Here is a 24,062-nt window from a genome sequence, read left to right as displayed (position 1 = left end):
TAACAAATGGGTTGTATGTTGCAAATGCTATTTCTCCTCTATTGTACATGAGAGAATCTTTCAAGAGAAATAACAGTAGCTGCGCTCACAATAAAACGTCATCAAAATTTTACACCCCTCCCCTGTCGCCCGGATCTTTTACACAGATGGAGGTGCAAACTCACATGGCCTGTGATACCACCTTTCAAAGTGGCCTAAAGGAGAGTCAGCATGGACCCAAATCCACTTTTCATCCTTAAGGTAGCCCCTTATCAGAAGAAAAAATTATTGACTTCGCATCCACGTTACAATTTCTGGGCATAACCTTTGACAGTGTTAAGATGAAAACTTCTCTTCCATCTGAGAAATTACAGTGCATTCGTGAAGTTACTAATTCTTTTTATCTCTAGCTCAAAGATTACTAAACACCAGCTCCTGTTCTTGCTTGGTCACTCAAACTTTGCTGTTTGATGGGGTACTATCAGGGCATGTGGTTTGCAGATAGCTGGCTATCTGGGTTTTCAGCATTGTCCCCATCTTTTATTTTGTTCAAAATCTGCACTTCTGGCATTGCAGACAATGGAGCCGTAGTCAGCATCTTAATAATAAATAATAATACAAATTTTTAGAGCACTTTTCTAAACACGTTACGTGTTAAGTGCTTCACAAAAGAGACAAAAACACATATAGCCCACCAAGACCAACTTGAGCAAGCACTAGGAAAACAGTGGAGAGGAAAAACTCCCCCTAGAGGATGAAACCTCGAGCAGCACCAGGTTCAAGTTAGACGGCCATCTGCCTCGACCGGTTGGGGTGCAGGAAACAATAAACAAACAAACAAACAAAACAAAGCAATAATACAAACAAAACTTACAACAACTACAACATCAGTCCTTAAAAATATCAGTTCCAAAAGAAAGACATTCATCTAAGTTAATGGGAAGTCGTTCTAAAGGAAGATTTGTCTCTGTTTAAAGAAGATCAGAAAAGGCTCGCCGGTAGAGGTATGTTTTAAGGAGAGATTTAAAAGATGTTACTGAGTCAGCTGATCTTATTTTCTCAGGTAATTTGTTCCAGAGTTTGGGGGCTCTAACTGTAAAAATTCTGTCACCTCTAGTTGTCATTCTAACATCAGGGACATACAGAAGATTTCTACCAGAGGATCTCAGGCTATGTGCAGGCTCATAAGGCTTTAACAACAGGGATATATAGCTGGGGGGAAGGCCATGCAGGGCCATACCCTAACCCTTTTGTCAGAATTCAGTTGCAAGAAATTTTGAGCCATCCAACTTTTTATCTCATTTATACACTCATGTAGGAAACTCAGTCCTCCATGGTCTGAGATCTTAAAGGGACAGTACAGCTGAGTGTCACCAGCATAGTAATGGAAAGGAACACCGTGTTTACGAGTAAAATGTCCTAAAGGGAGCATGTACAGAGAGAACAAGATTGGCCCCAGTACTAAACCTCGAGGGACTCTGTACTTTACAGGAGAAAAAGATGACTTGCAGGCATTAATGAAAAAACTAAATTATCTATTGGACAGGTATAAAGAGAATCAGTCCAGTGCAGTAACTTTTATTCCAGCCCAGTGCTTTAGTCGGCCCTACAAAATGTGGTGATTTACTGTATAAAAAGCAGCACTAAGATCAAGGAGGACAAGAACAGAGCACATACCAGCATCGCAGGCCAATATCATTTCACTTTTAGTAGGGTGGTCTCTGTGCTGTGATGTTTGCAAAAAAACTGATTGGAATTCGTCAATGTTATAAATTGACATTGATTCTATTATTTCATTAAAGTATGTTTGAAAGTTGAGTCATGGCAACTGGACTTCCTTTAGTTAGTTGAAATGTTTCGCTACTCATCAAAGTAGCTTCTTCAGTCTGAAGATAGTTGGTTAGAGGCCACAAATTTATGCTCCAAGACTGGTTTCACTCCACCCCTTGCCCTGAATAGGCTCGTTAGGTGAAACAAAAGATGGGGGAGATGTGAAGGATGTAATGGTCACACCTCTTCCCACCCCCTCTCAACACCTAAATGGGTCGTTAAGTGTGTCCAACCTGGTGCAGGTGTGAACTGGTTCTGGCCTTTTTCGGGATAGATGAAAGGGCAGCATGATAAATAGAAGACATGTTGTGTCTAAGTCCTCCACCTCTGTTGAGAGAGGGAGTGTTGATTTGCACAAGCCTTGCATGTACACATACCTTTACTTAGTCTCTAAAAGTCAGCAACGTATTATATGAGACAAAGTTTGGCTCCTTCAGCTATTAATTCCTCTGATTTTGCCTGGAGATTGTTTGCTGCTTTCCGCTTGTGAGATTCTGAAGCCATAAACACCTTTAGTAAGTGTCTCATATAGCTGGTGGTGGTTGTTTCTGTTCCATTTTCACTTATTCATTCAATATAGTTTGAGGTTTCTTTATGCTTTTGATGGTCAACTAACAATCAATTGCCAGTTGACTCCTTTCTCACATTGGCCTCCTCCTTTCTCGCTCTTTTGGCCTTAGGCCTCCTCCTTTTATATAGGAGGATATATTACAGATTAAATCTTCCACTACACCATAAGATTTCTTACTTTGTGGGGTTTCTTCCTATTTCCTATCTTGGCTAACCTAGGAGTTGCAAAGCTGCTCTCCTAACTGGGGTCTATCTGTCAACTATCTCTTTGTGATCATGCAATAAATATTTTATAGACTCTACTGATCTCTCCTTATTGAACTAGAACTTACCAAGTAGCAGTGTATGCTTTTGCTAACCAATCAGGTTACATCTCTGTCCAGATTCATACAGTACCCTAATAAGGCTATCCATGAGTCTCTCTGGACATACATACCAGATGTATTAAAATTTCTCTAAAGAGATATTGAGGTATCACATCAGCGTGAGATCACTGTGACCATGATGTCTGACATTTGACCACCAAAATCTAATCAAGTCAAGTTCCACATCATTTTTTGTTGTTTTTGATATATATAAATATTTTGGTTGTCTTATCAATGAAATTATTATTAGTAGAATAGGGCAAGAAATGAAGAGGTTGAGTCAGAGGCTCCAGTCTGACATGTGTCAGGCCTGTGCACTGACTACAATGGCTGTAGCTAGGATGCATATTCGAAGCTAAAATATGACCTTACTCATGAATCATATTTGTACTTGCAACAGTGCACTTTTCAAAATGCACTTGGTGTATTGATATGATTAGGTAAAATAATTACTACAAGTTATTATAGGATGAATTTATCAAGTATGTTCTTTTCTTCTAAGTTCAGCTCATATTACTATAAACATAGTGTTTAGTTATAAAGCTGGAGAATAGGCAAAATCTGCTAGTTGTGAAAGGTGAAGCAAAAATGCAATTTACTTTGTCAGCCATCACTGGAGAGATCGGTAAAAGGTGAACAGTTAACATATATGAACAACATATACATTGCAAAGTAGGTGACATAAACAACAGCTGGTATGCAAGGTGAACAATGTCCAAGAGCAAATATGACAGAAAGGTGACTTGCAAGTCTAATGGTTTATCTGATTTTAAAAAATGTTCTATTAAAATGCTGCCACCCCCATATAAAAATGAATGATATATAGTGAAATATTGCAGTGGTACATCAAAACTATTCACAAACATAATATTCTGTTTTATATTATCCTTTATTATATTATATATGTATAACTATACTGTAGATTTCATAGTATATTTATATTTATTTATTTATAGTGTAATATATGTATTGTGTATGTATGTGTATTGTATTTTAGTTAAGTAACCTTAATTTGTACTGAATTACATATATTTACATATATTGGATGATATAATTGTATAAAACACTGCAATGATGTAATATCCATATTATAGTGTGGAAAAATGCATAATTTATGTTATGCACATTATTTTGTAAAAAGTATATTGTATATTGTTCTTTCTATATTTTGTTTAGGTTTTAAGATATCTTTTGTGCACCTTTTACCATCATATTCTTTTTTGTATTCTTCTCTGGTCTCAGTAAGATAATATAACATTTTGGAATAAAAATACAAATTAACAGTCCAAAACTGGAGGCCAGAATAGCAAATATCTCTACAGCAACACTGAACTTCCCAGGAGAGCTGACATAAGCTGGAATAAACGTGATCCACACTGCACAGAAGATCAACATGCTGAAGGTGATAAATTTGGCCTCATTGAAGTTATCAGGTAGTTTCCGAGCCAGAAAAGCAAGAATGAAACAGAAAGAGGCCAGAAGGCCTATGTACCCAAGTACAGCCCAAAATCCTACAGTTGAACCCAGAGCACATTCTAAGATGATTTTGTCTTTGATTTCTTTAAAGTTCTTAAATGGAAAAGGAGGAGAAATTGTTAACCAGAGGATACATATTACAACCTGGATGAGAGTGAAAGCCAGAACACTGAGTCTCTGCTGTGTTGGTCCAAACCATTTCATCACATTACTGCCTGGAAGTGAGGCCTTGAAGGCCATTAACACCACCATAGTTTTCCCCAGAACACAAGAGATGCAGAGGACAAAGGTGATGCCGAATGCTGTGTGTCTCAGCATGCAGGACCACTCAGAGGGTCGGCCGATAAAGGTCAGAGAACACAGGAAACACAGAGTCAAGGAGAAGAGCAGCAGGAAGCTCAGTTCAGAGTTGTTGGCCCTGACAATAGGCGTTTTCCTGTATCTGAAGAAGATGAATGCTACAACAGCAGTCATGCATGTTCCAAATAAAGATGCTGCAGTGAGCAGTGCTCCCATAATTTCTTCATATGATAGAAACTCTGCTTCCTTCTTTAAACAGGCATCTCTTCTGTCATTGGACCAGAATTCAGGCTGACATTGCACACAGGTGATAGAATCTGAAAAATAATAATAAAGCAGATGTTAAAACTTTTTGAGTATTATAGTTTCAGTGTTTTTTTTTTTTTGTTTGTTTTTTTGCATTGATCCAAGCATATACTGACAGTATATTACCAGATGCCAGATGAATGACTAGATCAAAATGCCAATGGCGTGAGCATTATTTTTACTTTAATATATACAAAAGCTATGTATCTTCTTTCAAATATTTCAAAAATAGTTCCAACACTTATTGTGAAGAAGTACTTTCAAGGTCTTTCCCAAAGTCTGACTTAGGGTGCTTTCCCACCTACAGGCTTTAGTTTGATTGAATTGAACTCAAGTTTGTTTTCCCTCTTGGTGCAGTTTGTTTTATCTGGTGTGAAGATGGTAATCGCACTCGAGTGCGCACCAAAACAACCACACCAAGACCCTCAAAGAGAGGTGATCTCGATCCGCATCATCTAGCGAACTCTAGTGTGGTCCTCCTCGTGAGAACACGTACCGATCCAAAATGGGACCAAATGCTGTAAATCGCATGATTTAAGGGCTTTGGGTAGTGTGTAGATTATCATTTCTTTTGTTTGTCCACCAAAAACATGCTGTTAATCGAGGACAAACATGGAGACATGAGGAGGTGAAGAGCCTCACAGACACCAGGTCTGGTGACTATGCAGACGATATAACGTAATAAACAATAATCAATGGGACGACCAACCTGTGTTAACATTCATTGTAAAATCATCTCTCTACTGTCACATAAATGTACAGTAGTCCACAACACTTTACCTTCTTTCCTAACCGTAACCCTTATATGCTAGTGCTATCTCAAGTTTTAGCTTAAGAAATAAGATTTTAAACTATTACATATACTGTGTTTTGTGTGTACTTTAGATTTTAGATTTACCTTTGTTTTTTGTTGCGAAGTAAGATTTCGGTACATTCTACTTTACTATTGTTCTGTAGAATTTACTAATAACTACAGCAACAAGGAAAAAAATTGCTGTTATGTGCAAGCAGCAATCAAAGTAAGAACACGGACTGGTCACCATATTAGATACACCTGCACAATTCAGTAGGTGAGTGTCCTATTATGTAAATAGAGTTAATAATTGAATGCACTCCATTATGACTCCACCACTCACAATAAGTTAATAATAAATAATAAACAAAGAGCAGAATTATCGCCTAACTAACAGAAGAACAACTGAGAACTTATAAATTTGTAATTTGTTGCTGTCTTAAATAGCTTTTGATTGTACAGGTGTACCTAATAAAATGGCCAGTGAGTGTTTATTGTAATATACTCCTTCTTTGGAAATTAGAAAAGTAGTTCTAAACATGGGCATGTGAAAATTACAGCTTTGTTTTGTGGTTCACTGAAGTGGAAAACCTTAGATTAAGAATTACTAGACCTGTAGTGTTGCTTATTTATTTTTCTAATTTAATTAGAACACAGTACTTTCTTGTGGGAGCTAGAATTATTATAGATTGTAGTGTAATCCTAAAAATTAACATGGACCTCACTTGTAAGTCGCTTCTGATAATAGCATATGTTAAATAACTACATGTAAATGTAAACATAAATATATAAATTATTTAATTTGTTAAGACTTGTATGTGAGAATGACAGTTTTGTGCTTCACTAAAGTAAAAACCTTGCATTAAGTATTACTAGACCTGTAGTGTTGCTTATTTCTCCCTCTGCACATCTTATACAGTCATAACAGCAGACAGGCTTTCCTTTCTGGAGAACTTTACGAGTTCCTGGGGGACATTTCTCACTGCAAACTGACACAGGAACCTGCCACAACAACGTCACTATGAGAAAACTGTATCAATACTCACATTTAAACTAAAAACTGTTTGTAATAATGCTCTCATAAATTACGGTTACCTGTTTTGAGTTCTGTGCCCAAATTAAAGATTTATTTTGCAGACTCAGCTGTTTGTCTGCAGGTAAAGATGCATCATAAAGACCAACTGTGACAAAGTCCACAACACCATTTTCTGTTGGCTGCCAGTTTATAATTTCATACTTTGCTGGTGGGTCTCCATTCTCATTAAAGTAAACGTCTTCTCCTTCTTTTGTTGTGAAATGAATATTTCTTATATGCTGTAAAATCTAAAACAAGATTCATTTATATTGGTACAAACACTTGAATAAGAATAAAGATGACCTAAAATTGCTTTAAAAACATGACAACTTGTAACAATATGTCATATGTATAAAATTGTATATCTAGCTTTGTTAGTATTGCAAAAAAAAAAGGTACACAATATTTACTCACAATGAATGGATCTAGCTGAACTTTGTAGTTGCATGTTCCATTACAACCAAGAATTTTATGAAGTGCATGAGCCACAGCATACACTCCTTTATAGACATTGTTAAATATGGGCATAAGTGACATATCAATGAAGCTGGGTTGCATTAGATTCAGATCTTCATATCCAGTACATTCTCTCTGATTCTCTGTTAATGAATTTAATTGCTTAAACTTACAGTTAAATAATGCCTCCCAGAACTCTGCTAACATGTCATTGCCTGATGAATTGACTGGTTTGAAGTTTAATATGAACTCTTTCATGCCACTGACATGTGCTTTGGGGATGGCCAGACCTATGGCACCATCCAGAATGTGGTGTTTATCCATTTCTGCAGTTTGTGAGTCAAAAATCCAACCCTCACTGCCTACCCACTGGTACCCAGTCAAGTTGTATTGGGAGAACTTAAACATTAATACGTCCATATCAAAGACAGAGAGGAAAGCAACAATCACCTTGGAAGTAGAATGTTTGATTATTTCAATTATCTTTTGTATTTTGTCTGGTGGATCTGTTCTAAAGAAAGATAAAGAATATTCCAAACAGATTCCCAGTTGCTGTGCAGTTTCTGTGAATATAGCCATGCCTTTGTTGCCATAATCATCATTGGTTCTTATTGCTCCAACCCAAGTCCAACCAAAGTGTCTGACCAACTGAGCCAGAGCTCTGCTCTGATAATAGTCACTGGGTATTGTTCTGAGGAAGGATGGGTACTTGGTTTTGTCACTGAGACAAGCACAGGTGGCAAAGGGACTGATCTAAAAGATAAATGAAATAACCTACTAAATAACAAAAAACATGATGCTGCAAGTAAGTGCAGTACGTTTTTTTCTTTCATTAATACAGTAATGTATTAAATCTGCTCACCAGGGAGATGTGAAAGGGTCCGATGACAGTAACTATAGCCATGCAAGGAGAGGAAGAGGTCTCTCCCATTATTGCCTGCACTTGTTCAGATCGAGTACATGGAGCCTCAGATGGTGAAGACACAGCTTCATTACCATTGGCTAAGGCCAGTGCAACTCTCACACTTCTGGCTATGGAGCCACATGTATCATACATTTTATATCCTAGAGAAGTTCCAGGTAAAAGGTCTGTGCTGTTATTAATCTCCTCAATGGCAAAAAGCATAGCCTGGGCAATCTGGAAATCTCTGAAATTCAAGCTTGATACAGACGTGTTTATACTAGTAGTAACATTTAATATAAAATAATAAAATAGCAAATTAACACAATATAATACTAACACATTCACTAGGAAATATTTTGAAAATTAAAAATACAAATTTAATTTATAATTAATTAATTGCACTTTAATACTAATACTGAGATTGGCATACTATTGTGGCTGCCTTGTATCGGTACCTGATGCATTCCAGTGGCAGTGGTTTGTGTGTGTAGGTTTCCTGTCTGTCTTTCCAGCTGCTGTGGAAAGAGAAAATTCCCCCCAATATGATGTCACCATGTGTGGATAACTGGGGGTTCTCAGGATCCCCGCTCTGCCTGCACACAAGCTCCTCTGCTTGAGAGAAAGATGATACTAACAACAGGTGTAAAAGTGCCCACCCCTGCTCTGGCCACCTTTGTGTAGATGTCATACTGTCTGAGAGAAATAAACTGTGGGATGGAATCATATGCACATGTAGACCTGAAGCTTGTCTTGGTATTTATACATTTTGGATTGGAAAAAAACAAACAAAAATAACAAACAAAGAAACAAAACTGTGATATTTTCATTCTGTGAGTCTCATGAAAATTACGTTACTATTCAACTAAACTGCAACTGCAAATCTTTTTGTAACAAACCTTGATCATGTTCCCATACCAAGTATTACAATGAAGCATTAATTCATTAGAGAATGTGAGTTTCATGGAGTTAGTTGAAGTGTATGGATGGTTTATGTGTATGACTGACTCAGGTTTGAGACCACAGTCATATGTAAGGTTAGGTTTACACAAGAAAATCACTGTGGTTTGGTTTAGAGAAAATTAATTTGTTTAAAGCAAATGCTAATGCACAGCTTTCTTAAGCTCCCACCAGTATTTGACTGGGCCATTCCAAAACCTTATTTTTTTCACACGGTTTTAGCCAAGCCTTAACTTGGGGACAGATGGGCTCACCTTTGCCTCTAGAGTATTCTGGTATAAAGAGGAGTTTGTGGTCAACTCAATGACTGCAAGGTGCCCTGTAGCTGCAGCAGCTGCATCACCCCCCCTACCTTCGTACCAAACATTGTCCTGGGCATTGAGGTCAAACAACGCCACCTTGGTCATTGCTCTAGAATGTTGTGGTTTGTTCAGATGCACTTTTGTGAACCTCATGCCTCCATGTTCTTTTTAGACAGAAGAGGCTTTCCCCTGGCAACCCTTCCAAACAAACTGTACTTAATGAGTCTTCTTTTAATTGTGTTGTTATAGATTTTAACATTCAACATGCTCGGTTAGTCCTGTATCCAGTCCAGTCCAGTAGATGTTTATGTGAAAATGCAGTTGACAAATTTAAGGAACTGATTCCATCTTTTATTTCAGAGCCATGTACCAACACAGAGGAAGGCAGTTATTTCAACGTTACTCCAGCACAAGTGGACTATCTTGTTGATAGTACTCGGAACAATACTTGATACTGTTGCTCCTCTGAAAAAGAAGCTAGTGAATCCGAGGAAGTTAGCTCCATGGTACAATTCACAAATCCGTAGCTTAAAGCAGAAATCACGTAAGCTGGAAAGGAAGTGGCATTCTACAAATTTAGATGAATATTGCCTAGCCTGGAAAGATGGTTTAATAATATGTAAAAAAGCCCTGCGTAAAGCTAGAACCTCATATTACTCCTCAATAATAGAGGCAAATAAGAACAACCCTAGGTTTCTTTTCAGCACTGTGGCCAGGATGACAAAAAGTCATAGCTCTGTTGAGCTTAGTATTCTGTCAACTCTCAGCTGCAATGATTTTATGAGTTTCTTTACAAATAAAATCATAACTACTAGAGAAAAAATTGATCAGATCCTCCCTGCACACAGCATGGATTTTACAACAACTCTAGATAAATCTGCAAGACCACACTCGTACTTAGACTGCTTCCTCCCTGTAGATCATTCTGTATTAATTTCAGTTATTAATTCCTCTAAATCATCAACATGTCTCTTAGACCCCATCCTGACTAGACTCCTCAAAGATGTCTTACATTTGATCAGCACGTCCATATTAGATCAGATCAATCTATCTTTACAAATAGGCTACGTACCACAGGCTTTTAAGGTTGCTGCAGTCAAGCCCCTACTCAAAAAGCCTGCTCTGGACTCAGGGGTCTTAGTGAATTATAGACCAATATCCAATCTGCCCTTTATCTCAAAAATTCTTGAAAAGGTAATTTCTAAGCAATTGTGCGACCACCTGCGTAGCAATAACTTGTATGAAGATTTCCAGTCAGGATTTAGAGTACATCATAGTACATAAACAGCACTGGTAAAGGTCACTAATGATCTTCTATTAGCATCAGACAGTGGTCTACTCTCTATACTCGTCATGTTGGATCTTAGTGCTGCATTCGACACTATAGATCACAACATGTTATTACACAGACTGGAACATGTCATTGGGATTAAAGGAACAGTACTAGAGTGGTTTAAATCGTATCTATCGGATAGATTTCAGTTTGTACATGTAAATGATGAATCTTCCATGCACAGCAAAGTCAGCTATGGAGTTCCACAGGGATCTGTGCTTGGACCGATTCTTTTCACTTTATATATGTTCCCCTAATGCATTCCGGGGGGGTCTTGAGTTTCCAAATGTAGAATGGGTGGCAGAGCCTTTAGCTATCGAGCCCCTCTCCTGTGGAACCAGCTCCCAGTTCAGGTTCGGGAGTCAGACACCCTCTCCACATTTAAGACTAAACTTAAAGCTTTCCTTTTTTATAAAGCTTATAGTTAGAGATGGATCAGGTGACTCTGAACCATCTTATAGTTATGCTGATATAGGTTATTCTGCTGGGGGAACTCTACTGACAAACTGAGCTCCTCTCTCCTCTCTCCTTTCTCCTATATCAATGCAAATGCCACCATTGCATGTCATTAACTTTGTGTCTTCTCTCTCCTGTAGTTGTGTTTCCTCCTCTCTGTCTCCCCCTCTCTCTGTACTTTTCTGCAGGTATCCTCGGCCTGGAGCTGTACATCTCCAGAATCCAGTTGACCTGCCCAATGTTCTTGCTGCTTGTTGTTGTCTTTATTGCCTGCTGTTCTTTTCTCTCTTCTCTTTCCTTTCACCCCAACTGGTCGAGGCAGATGGCCGCCCACTATGAGCTTGGTTCTGCTGGAGGTTTCTTCCTCTAAAGGGAGTTTTTCCTCTCCACTGTTGCCTAAAGCTTGCTCAAATGGGATTGCTGGGTTTTCTCTATAATTTTTTTGTATAAATATTTTCTGTAAGGTCTTAAACCTTACACTGTAAAGTGCCTTGAGATAACTTCTGTTGTGAATTGGCGCTATACAAATAAAACTGAACTGAATTGAATTGAATTGAATAGGTGGGGTCTTCTTTTCAGCGCATTTTTTCCTCCAGGCATATCATTGATTCATTGGCCCGAACAAGCTCCACTGAAAATGTCTGTAGCTTACTAATTATTTTAAGAATATTAGAGCCCACTTTTCTAATGCTTTGGTTCAGTAGTTGTTTGTTTTAGTTCCCTGGCTTAGAAATCTTCTAACTCAAGGGTTTTTCTGGATCTGCCTCAGAAATCTGTTGCAGCTTCTTTTTTCTGAGATGTCCAGGTAGTGTAGCCACTGTTTCTTTAATTTAAAAATTTCAATGTCTTGTCCTTGTTTGTTATGTGGTAATTTTATTGTCGAAGTGGTGATTACACAGGTAATTTTAAAACAATGCTGTCTACAATCCAGGTATAATTAAACTCCACTTAATGCTTGTTGAGAAAAACATTTTAGTTGACTTATGAGTACTTGTCTACTGATTTACCTTCAACAAAACTTCTCTATATGATTTCTTTAAAATTACATTCAACAATTTCTGTTGAGTATGTTAGTCAAACTCCAAATTGTATAGAGTTTGATTTCATTTTGAGTTGTTCTATCCAAAAAATACCTGTTGAATTTGCCTTTGTGTCATCTTAGCATGCATCACTGTTTGAAAATATTTGTTTTGCTACCTACCTACCTGCTGCTAAACCAAGAATTCCTTTACCAATATGTGGTTATATGTGGCTTTTTAAAAGTTTGCTCCACTTTTAATTAAGCAAACAACATAACATCCATGACCATAAAATGCTATGCTGCATTTACTAGCTAATTGCTAATCTTACATTTCACACTGGGCAGGTAGCATGTACAGTGAGTTTTTCATTTTGAATTTGTTAAATATATAGCTTGTTTTTCATGTTTTTATTTGAGAGACTATAATGTATACCAGAGATATACAGGAAACATGGGAGACAAGAAGAGGCATAACATACAGCAAAGTGCAACAACAGCCTGTTAAAATGCAGTACCTGGTTCTGCAAGAGATAAAATGCCTACATGACCAAGAACTCCTCTGATGTACTGAAAGCCAAAGAGGTTACAGTAGGGTTAAATATAAAAAATAATCTCCTTTTCTCTGCTATTTGTTTTCATGCGCCGCTACACAGCCTGCACTGCCATTGCGCTACTGTATTAATTCTGTATATTCTGTATATATATATATATATATATATATATATATATATGAATGCCGGATGGCACTAATAAATTGGGTGACTGGGATGCCAGTGCTTTATGTGCCAGCACATGATACGAAGGGAAAAGTACTCATTAATGCAGAGTCATGTTCACAAAAGCAAATGCAAATAAGATAAATAACAATAACTAGATTAAAACAGGAAAAGCAGGGAAACAAAGACACATTATGCTCTCTTCAGCTATTGATACCAATGTATACAACATTATAGGTTGGTTGTCCATATTATTTGGTACAACATGCTGTATCCTGGAAAACTGCGAGAAATTGTCTGACCAGGGTAAGGTAAAAGTTAAGCCAACATATTTGTGCATGTGAAAAATAGTTCATATACTTTGTATTCTGATCACAAATTAAAAACTATTCCAGTTTTTGAATAATCAATAACAAATTACATTCTAATCCATGGACATCTATTTGTACTTAATTGCATATAATAACATAAATTAGATAGATATGAAACAATTTACTGCAATGATTCCAATCCCATATTATAGCGTGGAAAAAATGCAAGTGTATATGTATTTAACACATAATTTTGTAAAAGTTTTGTTATTGCCTCCATATTTTATGTATGTTTTAAGATTTTAAGATTTCAGATGGTCTTTGATGCCCCTCTCCCCATCATATTCTTTTTTGTATTCTTCTCTGGTCTCAGTAAGATAATGTAACATTTTGGAATAAAAATACAAATTAACAGTCCAAAACTGGAGGCCAGAATAGCAAATATCTCTACAGCAACACTGAACTTCCCAGGAGAGCTGACATAAGCTGGAATAAAAGTGATCCACACTGCACAGAAGATCAACATGCTGAAGGTGATAAATTTGGCCTCATTGAAGTTATCAGGTAGTTTCCGAGCCAGAAAAGCAAGAATGAAACAGAAAGAGGCCAGAAGGCCTATGTACCCAAGTACAGCCCAAAATCCTACAGTTGAACCCAGAGCACATTCTAAGATGATTTTGTCTTTGAGTTCCTTCAAATTCCTAAATGGAAAAGGAGGAGAAATTGTTAACCAGAGGATACATATCACAACCTGGATGAGAGTGAAAGCCAGAACACTGAGTCTCTGCTGTGTTGGTCCAAACCATTTCATCACATTACTGCCTGGAAGTGAAGCCTTGAAGGCCATTAACACCACCATAGTTTTCCCCAGAACACAAGAGATACAGAGGACAAAGGTGATGCCGAATGCTGTGTGTCTCAGCATGCAGGACCACTCAGAGGGTCGGCCGATAAATGTCAGAGAACACAGGAAACACAGAGTCAAGGAGAAGAGCAGCAGGAAGCTCAGTTCAGAGTTGTTGGCCCTGACAATAGGAGTTTTCCTGTGTCTGAAGAAGATGAATGATACAATAGCAGTCATGCATGTTCCAAATAAAGATGATGCAGTGAGCAGTGCTCCCATAATTTCTTCATATGATAGAAACTCTGCTTCCTTCTTTACACAGGCATCTCTTCTGTCATTGGACCAGAATTCAGGCTGACATTGCACACAGGTGATAGAATCTGAAAAATATATTTTTTAAAGCAGAAGTTAAACTTGTTAAGTATTTTGATTTCACATTTCTTTTTGCATCAGTTATATGCAAATACAAGATAGCTGACCAGGAAATTAAATTCAATTAGAACAGAGTATCTTCTTGTGAGAGCTAGAATTATTATAGATTGTAGTGTAATCCTTAGTTAAAAATTAACTTGTGCCTCACTTGTAAATCACTTGTAAAATGATTCAATTTGTTAAGACTTGTATGTGAGAATGACAGTTTTGTGCTTCACTAAAGTAAAAACCTTGCATTAAGTATTACTAGACCTGTAGTGTTGCTTATTTCTCCCTCTGCACATCTTATACAGTCATAGCAGCAGACAGGCTTTCCTTTCTGGAGAACCTTGCGAGTTCCTGGGGGACATTTCTCACTGCAAACTGACACAGGAACCTGCCACAACAACATCACTATGAGAAAACTGTATAAATACTCACATTTAAACTAAAAACTGTTTACTTTGTAATATGTAGTTAATGTGTCATAATGCTGTCATAAGTCTACCTGTTTTGAGTTCTGTGGCCAAACTAAGGACTTATTTTTCAGACTCAGCTGTTTGTCTGCAGGTAAAGATGCATCATAAAGACCAACTGTGACAAAGTCCACAACACCATTTTCTGTTGGCTGCCAGTTTATAATTTCATACTTTGCTGGTGGGTCTCCATTCTCATTAAAGTAAACTTCTTCTCCTTCCTTTGTTCTGAAATGAATATTTCTTATGTGCTGTAGAATCTAAAAAAATATGACATGATGGATTGTAATAGTTTATTGTTAAAAATCATAGTTGTTTTGCAACTTTTTGCAAATAGAAAGTAGGTATTTAAGTATTTACTCACAATGAATGGATCTAGCTGTACATTGGAGTTACATGTTTTGTTACATCCAAGAATTCTATGAAGTGCATGAGCTACAGCAAAGACTCCTTTATAGACATTATTAAATATTGCCATAAGTGACATATCAACAAAGCTGTGTTGCAAACCACTCAGATCTTCATGTCCAGTACATTCACTCTCATTCTCTCTTGATATATTTGACTGTTTGACCTTACAGTTAAATAATGCCTCCCAGAACTCTGCTAACATGGTGTTCTCCAATAAATTGACTGGCTTCACATCTAATATAAACTCTCTAAAGCCACTGACATGTGCTCTGGGTATAGACAGGCCTATGGCACCATCCAGAATGTGCTGCTTATCCATTTCTGCAGTTTGGGAATCAAAAATCCAGGCTTCTGTACCTACCCACTGGTACCCAGTCAGATTATGTTGAGAGAACTTGTACATTAGTACATCCAAATCCAAGTGGGCGAGGAAAGCAACAATAACCTTGGAAGTGGAGAGTTTAATAATGTCAATTATCTTCTGTATTTTGTTTGGTGGATCTGTTCTAAAGAAAGATACAGAATACTCAAGACAGATTCCCAGCTGCTGTGCAGTTTCTGTGAATATAGCTATACCATTATTGCCATAATCATTATTGCTTCTTATAGCTCCAACCCAAGTCCAACCAAAGTGCTTGACCAACTGGGCCAGGGCTCTGCTCTGATAATAGTCACTGGGTATAGTTCTGAGGAAGGACGGGTACTTGGTTTTGTCACTGAGACAAGCACAGGTGGCAAAGTGGCTGATCTAAAAAATAAAGATAGAGATGTAAAACCTAAAACACAAAGTCAAATTTAAATGTCAATTTCAATATTCTTCATAGTTGTACTAATCTTACCCACCAGTGGGATATGAAAGGGTCCGATGACAGTAGCTATAGCTACACTAGGAGAGGAAGAGGTTTCTCCCATAATTGCCTGCACTTGTGTAGATCTGAGTACAATGGAGCCTCAGAGAGTGCAGACACAGCTTCATTACCATTAGCCAAGGCCAGTGCAACCTTCACACTTCTGGCTATGGAGCCACATGTATCATACATTTTATATCCCAGAGAGATGCCAGGTAATAGGTCTGTGCTGTTATTAATTTCCTCAATGGCAAAAAGCATAGCCTGGGCAATCTGGAAATCTCTGAAATTCAAGCTTGATGCACATAGTTTTAATTATTTGTGGTAGCAAAATTTCAGCAGAATTTCAACCTAAAATAAAATACTAAATTTAAGTTTTAATACACTAGTTTAATATTTTATCTTTCATGATTAAATACTGCATCAGTTTGATAAACATTTATACCTGCCTTGTATCTGTACCTGGTGCATTCCAGTGGCAGTGGTCTGTGTTTGTAGGTTTCCTGTCTGTCTTTCCAGCTGCTGTGGAAAGAGAAGATTCCCCCCAATATGATGTCACCATGTGTGGATAACAGGGGGTTCTCAAGATCCCCGCTCTGCCTGCACACAAGCTCCTCTGCTTGAGAGAAAGAAGCCACCAACAACAAGTGTAAAAGTGCCCAGCCCCATTCCGGCCACTTCTGTGGGGATGTCATACTGTCTGAGAGAAATAAACTGTGGGGCGGAATCATATGTGCCTTGATGTAGATCAGAGACTTGGGTTCATATTTATACATTTTGGATCACCAGAAAACTCTTCCAACAATAAAACTGTGCTATTTATTTTCTATAAATCTACAAGTTGCATGAGAGGAAGGAGAGAGATATCTACAGGCTCATAGCAGTGTGGCATTAACCATTTAGGGAATTATATAATAATAGCACAAACTAGCATAATTATAAACTGTATAATAAACACAACGCACTTATATTTAAAAATATAAGGACTCGCTTTAAAACTGGAATATAAACTGCCTACCCTGTGTGGAGGCCTGTATGGGTGACTGCTTTACCAACTAAGCAACAGTTCCTCTATTTACTTTTGTTGAGCCTGTTGATATAAACTGTTGTTCATTTTTGATTTAGATTTGATGAATATAGCATCTTCGTAGATGGAGAGAACTTCAGCTGTGGTCATTAAGTTGTTTTTAAACAGTCCTTTTTTACAAATGACAGAATTGCCTTAAGGGCATTTACACTGTGTACAACATTTAATGCTTACTTACCTCTTAGACACACTCTATGGTTAGACTGTGGATGATATGATATAACAGTATTTTACTTAGATTAATATTGGGATTGATGCTTAGTTAGTTCTTAAAAGTACAAAAATTAACATTTTGGCAATTTTGGCAATTTTCTTATAAATCCAGTGAAAATGAGACTGAATGTGGCGTTATGGGCTGTGCAAACTCAAATCCTCCGCATTTTGCCACATACAGCTCTTCTCAAGTTTTGGTATTTTGGTATTCCCATTCTCAAATTAGCTTTTTCGGTTTTCTGAGAAATGTTTTAAAATAAGCTGAGGCCTGCCTATGCTTAAAAACTGTACTGTATAACAGGGATCAGCAATCGGCTAGCAGAAAGTTGCCAGAAGATGTGTTTTTCAGCACAGAAAAAGTTAGACAATGACATGAGAAACGGCACGATGCATCAATTTGGAATATTTTAATAAATCAATCAATGAATCATTCAAATTTACAAATAATAATAAAAAAACAAAACAAAATAAGTAGTTATAAGCAACTAACAGAGGTCAACTGGATTAAGATGTGACCTTAAAGCTAATGTGGTTTGGTTGTGCGGTAACATTAATAAGCACTTTGACTTCATTCATTTTAGCCACTCTCATCTCACAGAAAAAACAGAACAGTCAAAGTTTATCTCAGTATATTAATGCATTGTGGTTTTATTTATTAGATGACTTTTGACAGACAGTTTGTTAAAAAACACAGCAAATTGCACTTGAAAGGACAACTATAAGACTGACCTGTCCTGAATGGAGAGGAGGGAACAATGTTGACTTCAGTGTCTGGTCAATGCATCTGATTCTATTTCACTGTTTCTACTTCTCTAAACTTGTCTTCCTTTGTTTGCCTGAGCCTAGCACAGTCCCTCCAGGATTTTGTAAATGGGACTTACATTGCAAGATATAACAGCAAGAGCAAGTGACACTAGAGAAGGCTAAATAAGAGATTCTACAGTGACCTTAATTCTATGACTTCAAACAGTTAGAAAGATCCTAAAAGCAGCCTGTTCAAATGGAAAACCTCTTTCTGAATGTCTAAACAACAATGGAACCAGAAGGCTATTTGTACTTACATATGACTGAATATTACATTGTCTTACAGTGCTGACATCACATATGATATATCACTACAAACAATTATATACAGTGGAAAACATAACTGAAAATATTGTAGTCATACAATCCATGCATGCAATAAAATTAACACAGGTGACAGTATGTTTTACTGTGCAACAATTAAAATGCAACTTGAATATTTACTATATTTTGAGTATATTTATTGAAGATTTCAGATTGGCTTTGGTGCTCCTTTTCCCATCATATTCTTTTTTGTATTCTTCTCTGGTCTCAGTAAGATAATGTAACATTTTGGAATAAAAATACAAATTAACAGTCCAAAACTGGAGGCCAGAATAGCAAATATCTCCACAGCAACACTGAACTTCCCAGGAGAGCTGACATAAGCTGGAATAAAAGTGATCCACACTGCACAGAAGATCAACATGCTGAAGGTGATAAATTTGGCCTCATTGAAGTTATCAGGTAGTTTCCGAGCCAGAAAAGCAAGAATGAAACAGAAAGAGGCCAGAAGGCCTATGTACCCAAGTACAGCCCAAAATCCTACAGTTGAACCCAGAGCACATTCTAAGATGATTTTGTCTTTGAGTTCCTTTAAATTTCTAAATGGAAATGGAGGAGAAATTGTTAACCAGAGGATACATATTACAACCTGGATGAGAGTGAAAGCCAGAACACTGAGTCTCTGCTGTGTTGGTCCAAACCATTTCATCACATTACTGCCTGGAAGTGAAGCCCTGAAGGCCATTAACACCACCATAGTTTTCCCAAGAACACAAGAGATACAGAGGACGAAGGTGATGCCGAATGCTGTGTGTCTCAGCATGCAGGACCACTCAGAGGGTCGGCCGATAAAGGTCAGAGAACACAGGAAACACAGAGTCAAGGAGAAGAGCAGCAGGAAGCTCAGCTCAGAGTTGTTGGCCCTGACAATAGGAGTTTTCCTGTATCTGAAGAAGATGAATGCTACAACAGCAGTCATGCATGTTCCAAATAAAGATGCTGCAGTGAGCAGTGCTCCCATAATTTCTTCATATGATAGAAACTCTGCTTCCTTCTTTACACAGGCATCTCTTCTCTCATTGGACCAGAATTCAGGCTGACATCGCACACAGGTGATAGAATCTAAAATGTAATAATAAAATGGAAGTTAGACCTATGTGGAATGATTTGGTTTTAGTGTTTTTACCATTTTTACCAGATGCTACATGGATAACTGTGGAGATAACATGGCGATCACAAATCCATCTCATGATATGTATTAATTCAAATGTAGGTTTTACAGCTCTGAAAAACAATAAGATACCACTGAATGATAATTTGTTTTTCTGGTTTTAACCTTTTTAGGTGCATGTATTGATGAAATCAACAGCTTTGTTTGATTTTTTATGAACTGCTAACATCAACAACAAAGAACATCAGAAATCAGTATTTGATTGAGTAACCCTGATTTGCAATTACTGCTTTCATACATTTTGGCATGCTCTCCCCCAATTTCTTTAGATTTCTGTTGGTTAACTGTACACCACTCCTTCACCATAGTATTCAGGTGATCGTCTAATCAGTACCTTATGAAGCAGAATTAAATGTGCTGGTGTGGGAATTTAACAAACACTGGTATAGAATGAATGTTAATCAGATATCTATACCATTTTTAAAACATTGCAGTTGCTCTTATGTGTTTTTCCAGAGCTGAAAGTATAGGATGGTAAAGTAGTAAATTTATTAGATAAATCAAATTGTTTCAGTTTTTCTTTTCATTTAATTTTGTCATACTTTTTAATCATTCATGATTTTGTGTGTTGACACAATGACAATGAAAAAAATGTTTTCTTCAGTGGAAAATCTTGTATTACTAAACCTGTAGTGTTGCTAATTTCTCCCTCTGCACATCTTATACAGTCATAGCAGCAGACAGGCTTTCCTTTCTGGAGAACCTTGCGAGTTCCTGGGGGACATTTCTCACTGCAAACTGACACAGGAACCTGCAACAACAACGCATCTGTGAGAAAACAATTTTGTTGTAAAAAGCTAAAAGCTGTTAGAAGTTATTCTATAATGAGTAATTTATCATACTAGCTGATCAAATAATAGCTTACCTGTTTTGATTTCTGTGCCCAAATTAAAGATTTATTTTGCAGACTCAGCTGTTTGTCTGCAGGTAAAGATGCATCATAAAGACCAACCGTGACAAAGTCCACAACACCATTTCCTGTTGGCTGCCAATGTATAATTTCATACTTTGCTGGTGGGTCTCCATTCTCATTAAAGTAAACTTCTTCTCCTTCCTTTGTTTTGAAATGAATCTTTTTTATGTGCTGTAGAATCTAAACCAATAGACATGAATTTAGTTAATGTAGCAAACATAGTTCAGGTGTACTGACAACACGTCATTACAGACTCATGGCAACAATTAGTTTTCCAATTTTTAGCACTGTTTTTTTAGTGATCTAATGTACTAGAATTTAGGTCTTTACTCACCATGAATGGATCTAGCTGTACATTGTAGTTACATGTCTTGTTACAACCAAGAATTCTATGAAGTGCATGAGCCACAGCATACACACCTTTATAGACATTGTTAAATATTGCCATAAGTGACATATCAATAAAGCTCTGTTGCAATCCACTGAGATCTTCATGTCCAGTACATTCTGTCTGATTCTCTGTTGATGAATTTAAATGTTTGAACTTACAGTTAAATAATGCCTCCCAGAACTCTGCTAACATGGTGTTCTCCAATAAATTGAGTGGCTTCAGATTTAATATGAACTCTCTCAAGCCACTGACATGTGCTGTGGGTATAGACAGGCCTATGGCACCATCCAGAATGTGATTCCTATCCTTTTCTGCAGTTTGGGAATCAATGATCCAGCCCTCACTGCCTACCCACTGGTACCCAGTCACGTTCTGGTCAGACAACTTGTTCATTAGTACATCCATTTCTGGGAAAGTGAGAAAAGCAACTATCACCTTGGAAGTAGAAGCCTTGATGATATCAATTATTTTTTGCAACCTCTCTGGTGGATCTGTTCTAAAGAAAGCTACAGAATATTCCAGACAGATTCCCAGTTGTTGCGCAGTTTCTGTGAATAGAGCCATGCCTTTATTGCCATAATCATTATTGCTTCTTAATGCACCGACCCAAGTCCAACCAAAATGCTTGACCAACTGAGCCAGGCCTCTGCTACGGTAGTAATCACTGGGTACTGTTCTGAGGAAGGATGGGTACTTGATTTTGTCACTAAGACAAGCACAGGTGGCATAGTAGCTGACCTAAAAGATAAAGAAATTATCTTCTATGGTAAAAATCTAAATTAAATGTGTAAATATATAAGTTATATATTTACATGTAATAATCTTACACACCTGTGGAATCTGAAAGGGTCCAATGACAGTAGCTATCACCATGGATGTAGAGGAAGTGGTATCTCCCATTATTGCCTGTACTTGTGCAGCTCTGTTACATGGAGCCTCTGAGGGTGCAGACGCAGCTTCATTACCATTAGCTAAGTCCAGTGCAACCTTCACACTTCTGGCTATGGAGCCACAAGTATCATACATTTTATATCCCAGAGAGATGCCAGGTAGCAGGTCTGTGCTGTTATTAATTTCCTCGATAGAAAAAAGCATTGCAAGGGCAAACTGGAAATCTCTGAAATTCAAACTTAATACACAAAGATTTAAAGATTTAAAGACTAGAAATAGAAACAACACATAGTAAATGAAAGTATTTGGTTGTAGTAATACAGACATTAGGAAATATTTGGTCTACTTTTGTATAGCTTTTATATGTTTACCTGGTGCATTCTAGTGGCAGTGGTTCATGCAGGTAGGTATCTTGTTTGTCCTTCCAGCTGCTGTGGAAAGAAAATATTCCCCCCAAAATAATGTCACCATCTTTAGAAAGCTGGGCATTCTCAGGATTACCTCTCTGTCTGCACACCAGCTGCTCTGCCAGAGAGACAGATAATACCAACAAAAGCTGTAACAAGGCAAAGCCCTGCTCTGGGCACTTTTGTGTGGATGCCATACTGTTCCACTGGGTGGAATTATACATACCTCACTGCAGATCAGAAGCATTTGTACATTTATAGATTTTGGTGAAAAAAAAAAACCTTAATATTGATTCCCTGTGAACCCAGAAGGTGGGTGGGCGGAAAGAGGGAGGTATGCTATTTTAAATATCTTTATTCTATGTGTTATCAGACACATCAGACATTATTTTACTTTTTTTATTTCTTAAATCAATTATCTAATATATTGATAGTGCTTTTAACAGTTTTATAGCAGTTAAAAACTTGAAAATGAACAGCTGCACCTAAAGGATGGTGTTAACATAACAGGGTCTTGTTCAGGATACTGTACAAACATTGAGCTACTGACTGTGTGGTTCATGGATGGTTACTCTACCAACTGACCACAGTTGCCATATAAAGTCTAAAGCAGATGAATTGTTGGTGAATGGAATTCCACATTGAGCCAGCATAGATTGATTTTTATGGAACCCACTATGGGTCATAACAGTAATTTATTTATTGGGCCTACTTTAACATTCTCACAAAACCTTTGCATTACATTGCAATACGGTTCCTTGCAATTTATTTGCATTCCTTCTGATCTATAAAAGAAGACTAATGTGTATTTAGAGATTATAGTCATTGTCATTCAGTAGACTCCTGCTGGCCATGGCCATAGAGCAAGTGTTTTCACCCTCAGCTGTGGCTGCTGAGCATGCATAATCAATATTTTTGCTAACTCTAGGCTAGTTCAGTCTGAATCAAGCCTGAGTGAAAGGTACAGGTCAAGTCCCAGTCCACAACTCCAATCTAAATAAGTAAGAGGTGAGAGAGTGAACTCCAAGGCAGAAAAATAAATATTTGAGATGACTTAATTGTGATGCTTGAGATACAGCATGTCAATGACTATGATTTTTTACTTCTTGAGTGCACTATTTTAATTCACTATTAATAGGATGTAATTCCTTAAAAAGCCCCCAGTTAGTAGTTAATATAACAAAATAGTGCTTCTCCTCACATATAAAGCACTTGCAAACATACATTAGCAGCAGCATGGGGAAGAAGCTTCCAGTCCTGTATCTTTTGCCCAATGGGAGGGGAACAAACAGTCTGTGTCCTGGATGGGTTGGATCCTTGATAATGTTGCCAGCTGTCTTGTGTAGGTGGTTAGCATAAACTGTGTCAAGGTTGGGGAGCTTGGTTCCCACAATCCCATCTGAGACAGGTCTCTGGGTTCTCTGCAGTGCAGTTGGTGTACAGTACCACACTGTGATACAATGGCAGAGAATGGTCTCTATTGTGCTCCTGCAGAAATTTACTAAGAGCTGAGAGGGTACATTGGCCTTTTTGAGCTTTCTTTGGACAAAAGCCTCTGCTGAATTTTCTTCATTTAACAGTAGGAAGTGTTAAAGGTCCATGTAAAATCCTTTGTTATGTGCAGATCCAGAAAGTGGACATTGTTCTCTCTCTCAACATCCTCACCATTAATGTGGAGAGGGGGTGGTGTTGTTTTCTCCTGTAGTCCACAAGGATCTCCT

The 24,062-nt window shown here is 37.5% G+C and overlaps 2 protein-coding genes across 2 annotated transcripts; both read right to left on the bottom strand.

Annotated features, from left to right (window-relative positions):
- Nucleotides 1–3,923: 3,923 nt before the first annotated feature.
- LOC113171798 (extracellular calcium-sensing receptor-like) lies at nucleotides 3,924–8,700 on the bottom strand. The gene is made up of 6 exons (XM_026374524.1): nucleotides 8,510–8,700; nucleotides 8,013–8,310; nucleotides 7,109–7,903; nucleotides 6,715–6,942; nucleotides 6,498–6,621; nucleotides 3,924–4,837 (listed from the first exon to the last, which is right to left on the bottom strand). The coding sequence occupies exons 2-6, from the start codon at nucleotides 8,274–8,276 to the stop codon at nucleotides 3,924–3,926; spliced, it is 2,325 nt and encodes a 774-aa protein (XP_026230309.1). The 5' UTR covers nucleotides 8,277–8,310; nucleotides 8,510–8,700.
- Nucleotides 8,701–13,460: 4,760 nt separating this feature from the next.
- LOC113173265 lies at nucleotides 13,461–22,138 on the bottom strand. The gene is given in 12 exon segments (XM_033326306.1): nucleotides 13,461–14,374; nucleotides 14,679–14,802; nucleotides 14,914–15,141; nucleotides 15,246–16,040; nucleotides 16,136–16,234; nucleotides 16,237–16,435; nucleotides 16,603–16,854; nucleotides 18,727–19,630; nucleotides 20,367–20,490; nucleotides 20,605–20,832; nucleotides 20,987–21,781; nucleotides 21,875–22,138. Coding segments are annotated over 12 exon segments (4,926 nt in total).
- Nucleotides 22,139–24,062: the final 1,924 nt, after the last annotated feature.

Source organism: Anabas testudineus, chromosome 13 (assembly GCF_900324465.2).
Source record: "Anabas testudineus chromosome 13, fAnaTes1.2, whole genome shotgun sequence".
Lineage (NCBI taxonomy): Eukaryota > Metazoa > Chordata > Actinopteri > Anabantiformes > Anabantidae > Anabas > Anabas testudineus.
This window is presented reverse-complemented; position numbering and strand designations above follow the sequence as displayed.